This window comes from Limulus polyphemus, unplaced genomic scaffold (genome assembly GCF_000517525.1).
Source record: "Limulus polyphemus unplaced genomic scaffold, Limulus_polyphemus-2.1.2 Scaffold134, whole genome shotgun sequence".
NCBI lineage: Eukaryota > Metazoa > Arthropoda > Merostomata > Xiphosura > Limulidae > Limulus > Limulus polyphemus.
Window position 1 is genome coordinate 182,643 of NW_013665744.1, and position 11,961 is coordinate 194,603.

General features: G+C 35.1%; 1 protein-coding gene across 1 annotated transcript in view; it reads left to right on the top strand.

Annotated features, from left to right (window-relative positions):
- The window catches only part of LOC106473892 (A disintegrin and metalloproteinase with thrombospondin motifs 7-like), a 120,010-nt gene that overhangs the window by 50,834 nt on the left and 57,215 nt on the right, over positions 1–11,961 (top strand). The window contains exon 4 of the mRNA XM_013934587.2: positions 3,403–3,587. Within this exon, the coding sequence (XP_013790041.1) occupies positions 3,403–3,587 (185 nt within the window). The remainder of the gene's footprint in view (positions 1–3,402; positions 3,588–11,961) is intronic.

An 11,961-nucleotide genomic window follows, 5' to 3' on the forward strand; every position in this document is an offset into this window, starting at 1 on the left:
TTAATTTTCTTATCGTGGTTGGTATGGTGTCACCAAAGGGCAAAATTCACTAGCTTCGAGCGAATGGAGGTCATGGGAAAAAATTTAGTTTACAACGATACTGTATAATGGGGGGGGGTGAATTTCTTAAATCTTGCTTGGATATACTGTTGAAAATTTGAACGATGAAACATGTTTTATCCTTCCATATTCTGTCAAAAATATTTAGGTTTGAATAGATTTCAAAGGACAAAATCGGTTGAAGTTAATATTACCAGAAGCACATCGCTTTAAGAAAATCAATATCATTTGTTGGATTATTATAATAATCATTAATAGAGTAAGATCGTACCTAAAATTGTTTCATAGATTATGTGAGAAGAGCATCACATAAACACTTTTGATGAAGCCATAACTGTCACACTCTAGACTAGGGGCTAAAATTAGGTTTAGTTTTGCCTTGAGACGCGACAGTTTCGAGGTGTAATGTACTAGTCCTCGAGAAAAAAAAGGACTTCATAATTAAGAGCTGATTATAAAATTGGATGTTCCAGACGTCCAGTTATGTTATCATGAAATTGCGATGCATTTGTGGCACTGACAAATAGGTATAAATACAATGTCTGCATGTCTCGGAACCTACTATTAGCTAATTGGTCTAAAAAAGGAACATAATTGGCTTGTTTATTAATGATAAAGTGTCTTTTTACAATGATTTAAAGGACTCCATCAGCAACCATGGTTTTCATTGGCTTGTACGCTGTTTTCTTTCTAAACCACTTAAGAGGGCACATGGGCCCAATTAACCATGGTTTTTATTTCGTTAAAAAATAAGTTACAGTTATCTTTTTTCCCCATATAACAACAATTATGTTTATTACTTTTTCATAGAAATTAATAGTCTGCAACGGAAGTCATTCTTATATATATATGTATATATATTTATTTATGGAGTTGAACCGGGCTTGTCTTAACAGATAGCGCGCCTGACTATAAACCCTAGGGTCCAACATTCGCATTCCGTTGTTGCAAAATCTCCCTCTACACTTTTGGGTCTTGAATGTGTTATAAAAGTGATGTTGAAAAACCCCACTGTTCGATTAGGATACCCAAAGAGTTAGCAGTGGGCAATGTTGCCTTCTCTCTAGTGTAACAACTCAAAATTATCGATAGCCAGCAGATATAGGCTTTGTGTATCTTTGCGCTAACATCCGAAACAAATACAGTAACATATAAATATATATCGTTTTTGTTAATATTGTTGAAAAAGTCTTTTTTTTTGTTGTTCTTTTATATTTTTCTGTGAGCATTTCACAAAACTCAATTATCATATTTTCCTTGTAATGTACAAACACCAGTTTTCAGCTTAATAATAAAGATTATTTCCATTAGAAAGTTACAGGTAACAAATGAAATTGAATGAAACCTTCATCCACAGAAAGACATAGAGTAATATAACTATCGGATACAGATCATTTTACAAAAAAAAATAAACAAAAAAGTTAACTCAATTGCATTACATAAATATTTTTACACCGAGAAACTAGTTGTAACATAATTATTTCCCATGCAATTTATTTTTAGTAATGATGTTTAATATTTTTTGTACATTTTAGGCTTACATGTTCATTCGTTTTTAGGGTGCTATCGGTTACAAAATAATAAAAATGCAAAACTAAATACCAATCAAATCAAAAGAGCTCAAGATTTTTCAGACGAAAGAATTTCGAAACGTTGTCCTTTACACTTGTATTTTTTTTCTTTCTTTACAATAGGCAATTGTCGGCCTTTCCAGTATACTCATCAATATTATTGTTATTTTTGTCTCGATATAAGAATGTACGATGTGAGTATAGTAGATCGATAAAATTATATTTAAATGTAATTTAAGTGAAATGTAATTTTGATATGGTGCAAAATATCGTACGTTGTGCTTTGATATGGTGCAAAATATCGTACGTTGTGCGACACCAAATTTTCTGCAATCATTTGTAAATAAAAAAATTGAATGGATGACTACTTTAAAATGCCACGCCTAGTTTGGGCTTAATATCGTGCTTAAAAACGAGTCGATATGCATCCTTATATATGGTAGTTACCAAGAAGTGTTATTTTGAAAAATACGATGTAGTTTCCCACACATAACTTGATAATATATAAGGTTAAACCTGCTCTTTATCGTTACCTTTAAAATCCGCTAAATGGTGCTACATCAACAGTGGACAATTTGGAAATTGGTCCTACTAAATAGTGTTTTGAACTATGGACTTTTTTATATTGCTGAGAATGAGCATTAACTAAGAATTTGTGGGAGTCTGGTGATTGCTAAATAAAGCAACAGCGGCTTTAAACCATCAGAGCTCGAGTTTTTTCGTGTCCCTTCATCCTGCAAGTTTCTTGTTGTGAGTGGAATATCGTCAGATGTATTATTTCAAACCGTTAGTTGATTTCTTTACAAATTTTTCAAGTTGGTACTATTGGTAAAATGTGAGTACGGCGGATTTTCATAGTGGGATTATTTAATCTAATGTTTTATTATGTTAATATAGTTATGAAAAGTGGAAGCCGGTCTGGGTTCGAGACATATTATGTAAAAACCAGTCCATATTTTAATCGGTTGAGTACAGATGTCATCATGGGAACTGAAGATATGTCTGTGTCGTCTCTTAATGGGTTTACTTCCTCAGAGATCCTCTGCATTCCTGTGCGTGCTGCCTCGTTTGGATCTTACACTTTCAGTGAACAGCTAAATAACTTTACGTCGGTGGAATTCCGCCCACAAATGAATTATTACTGAATTGGGTTGAGCACTAGGTGACAGTCCCAGGGGTTGCGCCGCCAGGTGTGACTTTTCATGTGGTGGTTAACCTTGCAAACCTGTTAACTGCATTTACGTATTTATCGATACTTAACTAAGGTTTTTGTAGAAGTATTGTTGTGAACATTATTGTTAACATGGTACACCCCCGAAATTAACGTTATTGTAGAAGCATTGTGAACATTATTGTTAACATGGTATACACCCCGAAATTAACGTAACTGAAATCCGGAATCGGATTTATAAACAGGAACAAAGTAGTAAATTTAAGTATAAGTAGCATAATTTTATTAATTATGTTAAAAGTTGTTTTGAAACGTAGATAAATGTGTAATTTAGTTATTAAGCGTCACACTTTTGCTAGCTCATAATTTTGAACTATTCGCAGACGGCTGCAAAACCCCCCCCCTTGAAGTCAAGAAACTATTTCAGCTTGAATTGTACTTAGAGCGTGCGTGTAATGAGTAATAACTAAGTAGCATAAGTAAAACAGAAGATTGATACTGCATTTATTTGTTTAATTCCTCTCACTCTATAAATTCACATAAATGGATCATTTTGGTTTTGAAACTTACCGTTGATTTCGATATGTTTTTTGACCGTAGACAATATAGATTCTGTTCTGAAAGAACATGAACTGTGGGAAGCTTTACAGAACAAGAAAACAAGACGAAGACGTTCTATAAGCTTGGAAAGAAATGTGGAAACCCTAGTGGTGGCGGACAAGATGATGATGGAATATTACTCCAATGAAGACATTGAAACATACATTCTGACAGTGATGAACATGGTGAGAGGGGTTTATATGAAATCTTTGAAATACTAAAATGGAAACAGTTTAGTAATTAGTATGTTGTTGTTTTATATATTGTTTTAAATTTCTTTATTTAGTACCCGGCATGGCCAGGTGGTTAGGGCGCTTAACTTGTAATCTGAGGGTCGTGGGTCCCCTTCTCACCAAACACACTCGCCCTTTCAGTCGTGGAGCGTTATAAAGTGATGGTCAAACTATGTTAAATTAGTGACGGCTAGCGCAGATATCCCTCGTGTAGCTTTGCGTGATATTCAACACAATTATTCGGTACGTATACTTTTTTTTTGACTGAGCTTCTTTAAAAATAAACTCGTCTATTCTTTTTGTCTCTTGTTAGGCCTTAACTCTGGGCTTGTGACAAAATTCAAACTATTTACTATCTTAGCGAGACTAAAGGTAATGTGACACACATCTTTATCACACAACAAGCAAGCAAGTGTGAATTACACACTAGATACGTTCGTCAGTAAACAAAAAAGTGATAACATCACAAGTCATGTTCATCAACATACAAAAAGAAAGAACTGTAATACTACAAGGTACGTTTGTCAGTAACAATAAACAAATAGCAAGATAGGCTCATCAGCACGCAACAAGCAAAACGATAATATTACAATAAAGATTGATCATCAAACAATAAATAAAAAGCGATAATACAGGGTTGAATACGTTTTATTTAAGCGATTTTTAATTTGCAAGTCTGCAAGTTACGTGATGATTACAGCCGATATATATATTCATGGTGGAACGAAATGTACCGAAACTTCATTTTGGCACTATGGTGCTACCGAAAACTTATTGCTTTTGGGGAGGATAAGTAACAGCCATTTCCAACGCAAAGTATTCATATACTCGGATCATAAAGGTGAGCTCAATTCGCGGATTTGAAATTTAAAAGACAGGGATATACCTTGTACTTAATTAAATTGGAAAACAAAGAAACATAGATCAATTTGGGGGACCAGGACCATCCAGAAAGAGAGTTGCTACAAGTCGTATTCCACCTGTAAACAAATTGCAAAGATGAGAATTCACGAATATATAGGTCAGTAGCAAACGATGCTCACGTGTTTCAGGCAACAGTATGCAACATAATAAAGAAAAATTGTCTGAAAACAAGACCAAGATAAGGCTTCCAGTCGTACTCCCTTTCAACTGTTGCATACCACAAGCAGCAGAAGAATGAAACAGGTATTCACGCTATTCCATACGAAAACATACCGGTCAAGTGGTCGGACGCAGACCAGTGGAGTTCTGTGCCATCTAAATGGTTAAAAGGGTGCTGGGAATCTGTTCTCCTCGTACACTAGATGGATAATGGAATGCCTGTATGGAGGAGTGGTGTGCTTTGGACACCACAGCCTTATGACGGAGACAACTGCAGTGGAAACTAGGCTGCGTGGATATTGTCAGTTTGTGTTAAGATGTATGATTGGCAGATACACCATGATCTGACGTAACGACATAAACTGTACGAACAAGGTTGGGAATCAAAATCGTATTAATATTACGTACTTCAACCCTTTGTGCTACAAGACAGGTTTATCAATATACATCAAGCAAAAGTAATAATACAATACAGGTTCATGAGAATATATGAATCAAGAGTAATAATATCGCAGGATAGGTTCACCAGCATGCAACAAGAAACAGTGATAATATTACAGGGTTGGCTTATCACTAATTAACATAAGAATTTCATGAACGCAAGGGTGATAATATTACAAGTTCATCAGCATACAACAAGCAAGAGTGATAATATTGCAAGTTCATCAGCATACAACGAACAAGAGTGATAACATTACAAGACAAATTCATCAGCATACAACGAACAAGAGTGATAACATTACAAGACAAATTCATCAGCATACAACGAACAAGAGTGATAATATTACAAGACAGGTTCATCAGCATACAACAAGCAAGAATGATAATATTACAAAACAAATTCATCAGCATACAACGAACAAGAGTGATAATATTACAAGAAACATTCATCAGCATACAACGAACAAGAGTGATAATATTACAAGACAGATTTATCAGCATACAACGAACAAGAGGGATAATATTACAGGTAAGGTTCATTAGCAAACAGCAAGAAAATTCATAACGATAAGACAGGTTCATCAGTTCTCAGTGCGTTTTAGTTATTATTATTCGACCTAAGTTCATCGCTACTTAAAATGAAAACCTGATATCAAACGCAAGACAGGTTTATCACCGAAAAAAAAAAAATGTTCGACGGAAATCAGTCGAAGGCAGGTTAATCTACACACAAAACAAAAATAAGGGATAAACTACTATTATACAGATCAGCACACAGTTCCTGGAATTTTTTTTGAAATTATCAATTTATTTGATATTTACTATAGACCTTAAATAACATTGTGTTGGCGTAGAGAGAATGCAAAGCCCAATGAGTGTATACCGTTTTTGTTTTGAGGCTGTAGTTTTTATAATCTAAGCCAGCAATAACCCAGCAATTCTGTTTATTTTCAACGCGAGGAATGTACGAACAAGATATTTCTAGTATAGTATAATGTTCTATATTCGCATATCATATAAATATTATTTTGGTACGTGCATAACTTGGTTATTTACAAAATAATTATTATTAACCTTCAAATGTCACGGAGTCATTTCCACTTTGTGGTGGTCAGTATTTAGATCTTAAAGTTTTAAGCTGAATCTCTAGGCCTTGTTGTATCAAGCGGTTGGACAAATACTTTATAAACAGAATTTTTCCGAAGACGCGCCATATTGTGGATACTTCAGGCCCAAACTAACATGTTTCCTGTGCTTTGAAGCTTAACTGAAGACCCTCAGTACGACCGCACATTTATGAGACCTTGAACGTTTGTTCTCATGATGCGATTCGCTAGGGGGTAAGGTGGTGGTGGTCCAAGGCCATTTCATCTTTAGTGAATATATACATACCTATAACCACCGAAATAATGGTCTGCACAAACGATACGTGAGCTATACGTAAGTAGCCTATTCTTTCAAACACAAGGAACTATATCTCTACTTGTTGTGTAACAGCTCGGCGGATTAATATAACAAATTAGTAACATAAGTTTCTACCTTTCTTAAATTGTTTTATAGGAAAAGGTCTATTAGTGGAGTAATGTAAAAAAAACAACAAAAAAAACGTTATCAGAAATGTTGATGTTCACAGCAGGTGGCGCTGCAGGCAGAGGGGTGGAAAAGTACAACATATAACACCTAGTTTAACGAAATATCTTGCCCCTTCCCCTGGTGGCTTCACGGTAAGTCTGAGAGCTAATAAAGCTAAAAATCGAGTTTCGATACAGTGGTAGGCACAACAAAGATAACACATTATGCCTCTGTGCATCAAAACAAACAAATAAAAACGAAATATTTTATGAACTATGTGTCCACGAAAATGCTACAATGCATTTGAAATGTTGTTAAATGTACTATTTAAGTCCTCGGCAGTTCGTATTTTTAAATTTCTTTACCTTATTATGAATATTAGCAAAACTTTATTACTCTGTATTTGTATAAAATAGACTTTTAATGTATAGATAAAACAAAACAAAATCTGTCTTTGGAGTTCCATGAGTAAAGAGTTTGGTGCACGTAAAAGGTTTATCCTGTTCCTTCCTTCTGAGAAACAACTTATGTTATTATCTGGTGTGTCACAACATTTCACAAAAGGGATAGTACTCCCATACAGACGCGTTTTATTTTATATACAGTTGTTACCAAGTGCCCTAGCGTACACCAGTTTCGTTCTAAATCTAGGTCTAAGGTCAACAGTGTAATGTTTACGGATTTGGTAAGCAATTCTATTGAAGTGGTAGGGAAACTGAGCTGGTTTTTCTAGGCCAATGAAAGCGATCGCCAACAAGAAGTGGGTCGTTTCATACTCACTATTTTACATATGTAACACATCCACAGAGATTCGATTTTACACGTGGTTTTTTAACTGCTGAAGGCATGGGTCCAACTAAGCAGGAAGACCCAAGTAGAACTACATCTTATAACAATGCAATTGTAAACTGAGAATTTTCGTCATGACTCTGAAACCATTTTTCAATATTATTGATACATGAATGTGGATGTTTAGCCTACGCATGTGAGAAGTTTCATAGACACACGCACACGCGGGTCATAGTTTCATCAGTGTACTCAACACAACCAGTCTTATCTCCTTTACGTATACAGACACAGTGCTCAGTATGGAAGCCTTATATGTAACGTTCATGCAAATTCCAGCCATATATTTCTCGCTTTTTAGTCGTGGCTCATCAAATATATATATATATATATATATATATAGTCATATTTCTCGAGTTTTTAAACGACGCAAGTTTGTTTTGTATTGTTTAGTTACTTAAATGAAGTAGTGAATTACAAATTAGAATGATGCCGTAATTGTTCAATATGTTGTTTATACACTTACCTAATAATAATAAAAGAAACAATACAGTTACAATATATATTTTACCTCCTGGGCGTCCGCAGATATTTTTCCGGGGGGGGGGGAGAGGGAGGGCAAAGTAGTGTGAAATTGTGTAGTGAATAAAAAACTTGTAAATTCATATACATAAGGGGAATAAATAAAAAAAAAAGTAAAGAGTTACGTTTCTCATTTCCAGGGGGCAAGTGCCCTCCTGGGACAACTATATTTGTCTTCTTATAAATTATTTATGGTAAAGAAATGAGACAGTGAATGTCATATAATTTTAAAAAACGGATGCAGTAACTGGCAAGTTTTAAATTTGACACATTTTCCCGATACATTATATAATAGATTGTTTTATATGCTGCGTGCAAGAATATCGTTATATAAAACATATGCATCATAAGGTAAGTTACTATGCTAGTAAAAAAACTGAAATATTTAAATAAACAACGTTTACAGAACGTTATCTGAACTAACACGCTCCCCCAGTGGCTCAACATTATGTCTGCGGACTTATAACGTTAAAACTCGGGTCTCGATACTCATGGTGGGCACAGCAGGGATGATCCATTGTGCTTAACTACAAACAAAAAGAAGTAATTCTGAACTAACGCGTCTATTAACACATTTTGAAGTTTTCCCCCTGGTGGATCAGCAATAAATCTAAGGACTTACAACGTTAAGAATCTAGTTTCGATACCAGCGGTAGGCAGAGCCCAGATACCCCGTTGTGTAGCTTTGTGCTTAACTGCACACACACACAAATAAAAAATTGTTGAAGTCCTTTTAAAGGACGGTGCTGCCCTCAAGTGGACATTAAGAACATGTACTGACTTCACTGAAATGTTTTTTGTAGCGTTGTTCAATAATTTTGAAAGAGGTTTATTGCAAATTCTTTCCCCTAAAGCCCTCACATAGGTAGTTGTAAGTCAGTGAGCATATAACACTAAATATCTGGTTTCGATACCCGCGGTGGGGAGATCACAGATAGCCCATAGTGTAGTTTGGTGCTTTAAAACAAACAACACCATCCTTTTTTTTTTCACCAAAAATGTCATGGAAAACAATCTACGACTGAACTTGAAAACAATCATACACAGGATGTAGCAAAAGTATCACGCCAAAATCACGAGGGTTTCATTTTGGAGCCTCTTGCTGTTTCACAGACAACCCATTTCGGTTTCCTACTGAATAAGCAGACAGTAAACAGAATACCTTACTTGGGACGCTATTTTTGTTACAACTGTGGGAAAACAAAACCAAAACTAAGGTAATGTGGCTAGTAAACAGTTGAAGTTTATACTTAGCAATGTATATAATGGCTTAGCGGTTAGTTATTTCGATTTGTAGTCGTGGGTTCGAGGCTTGCCCCTTTCTCGTTGTTGTGTCCTTAAGCATTACAGCTTACGTTTGCTTCGATTGACTGGTTAGGGACGTTGCTAGCTACCTAAAAGATTCGAGGCTTGGGCCCCAAGAAGCAGTCACTACTCAAAATAGCTAAAAGAAAATTGCAAAAGAACATATAGTTTACGTAATTCAAAGGAGTTGTAAGTGAAAGCAAAAAAATCGAATGTTAGAATCTGTCATCCACACAACATCTGCCATATCCAATACTGACCAAGGCCTTTCGCCGAATACCAAGGCTCAACAGGCCGAGCTGAGATACAACAAACATATTAATGGTCTAGGCACTATTTATATAATCAGTTTTCATGAACAACAACTGTTGTGGTGTGAACTAGATTAAGTAAGTTAATTTTATTTAAGTCATTTACAAGGATTATTAACACATTATTATTTATTTATTATATTTTTAACGGTGATTATTTTATTTTAATTAACTTTACTATCATTCAGAAGAACTCGGGAACCAGCTAGCTAGTCGTTTTATTTTCGGAGCAGGTCAAACAACATAACGTCAACCGGAGAAGGCTACGTCAGTAATTTTGAGATAAGTTAGAATAAAATAGATTCAGAGCTGTGTGTAATAAGTCGGTGTAAGGGCCTTATCCTTCGTGCTACGAGAACCGGGGTTAAGTGCCAGTGCTCTGCACCTTTTAGGCACAGAATGGATTTCATTTTCGCCCCCCCCCCTCCAGTGGCACAGCGGTATGTCTGCATATTTACAACTCTAGAAACTTGGTTTCGATACCCGTGGTGGGAAAAGCACAGGTAGACCATTGTGTAGCTTTGTGCTTAACTTCAAACAAACCATTAAGGATTTCACTTTAATCCATCTAATACATGTTAAGCTTTAAAAAAATAAATAAATGACAATTGAAAATTGCAACGTTATAGTTATCACAAGGCGACAACCATTGTTAATCACCCTTTCAGTTAACGTTTTATGAAGATAGGGTAAATGATTGGTCATTGATCACGTACCATTTGTGTCTCGCACAATTTCGTCTCGTTCGTCGCACTACAGTGAATAATAGAATTAAAAGTACTTCTTACTGCTCGTGACCCATGGCTAGATCTCAGACTTCGTAAAATTATCATCGTATTTTCTGGTTGTTTTCGTTCTTATAAAACAATTCAGGTAATTGTCTGCCAGCTTGATTAACTGTAGCCTTGTGTCATGTTGGTTGAAGCAGCTTAAGTGTTCATATGCTTGGATATTTAAGGTAAGAAACTTGAAATGTTTTATTATAATAATCTATTATCATGGTTAGTAGTTATATAAGTTACTTCTACTGTCGGTTGTTATCCGTAGTACCAACTCTATCTCTCTTTTTTTTAAAGTTTACTCTTAGCCAAAGATATGTATGACAACCTAACAACATCTGAATAATCTATTCTCATGGTTAATAGTTATATAAGTTACTTCTACTGTAGGTTGTCATCCGTAGTACCAACTCTATCTCTCTTTTTTTTAAAGTTTACTCTTAGCCAAAGATATGTATGACAACCTAACAACATCAGACTGTTTTTAGTTTTCTTAATTAGCAAGTGTTTCGATGCAGCTTTTTCAAGGGTTCACTGCACGTTAGCTGTGGATGGGATGATTAGGGCACTAATAATTCTGATTCTGTAAATGAATTTGTTGGGTATTAGATATCATCTTACCATGCTGGATCGTCGATTTTGTTTTGGATTTCAGGTTATGTTTATGTTGTTGCTTTTCATAGGCAACCATCTTATCATATTAGTTTCAACTTGATGTTTTAGATATGTACTTCGATAATGAACTTTTATATCATCTTATATATTTGTTTTTGTTCATTATTGTTTTCAGCTTGTTCGTGTTTAGAGTGAATATTAGACTGTAGTCATTTTTATATCTGTTTTTTCCACACATACACAAACCACACACATATTTGGTTTGTTTAATTTAAAACTAATATTGGTGTAGACAGTTTTTGAGCCCAAATGTCTCAGCTTTACTTCGGGTTGCTTGAAGAATTACGCGTGAACAGATAACAAAAACAACATATTTAAAATGCAAATTGGTAAAGTGCGTCCTCAGTTCGCCTGACGCATTGCGATAATTTTCCGTAACGAATTTTTTAACAAGTAAACCGCATCTAAGATGTTATTTATCATGTCCAATGGATGGCAGATCTGCACTGGTTTAATTGCGGTAACTTTGTTTGCCAAAGACCTCCCGATGTTCTAGTTCCCGAGACTGGTGTTTTTCTAGAAAATGAAGACCGGGTGTAATTGGAGTCTCTTAAATACACTTATTTAATTAACCGAGTATATTATGTATTTCTGAAGTTGAATAAAATAAAAAAAAGAACAGGACAAACAAAAGTTTAAAACATCGAACAAGAGCTGGCACATGATTTTATTACGTTGCATAACATTTTGAATTACTTCACGCACTTTGTCGCCAGATCTTAACTAAAGCAGTTGATGAACTTTCATGTTTACTTCAAGACTTAACTAAAGCAGTTGATGAACTTTCATGTT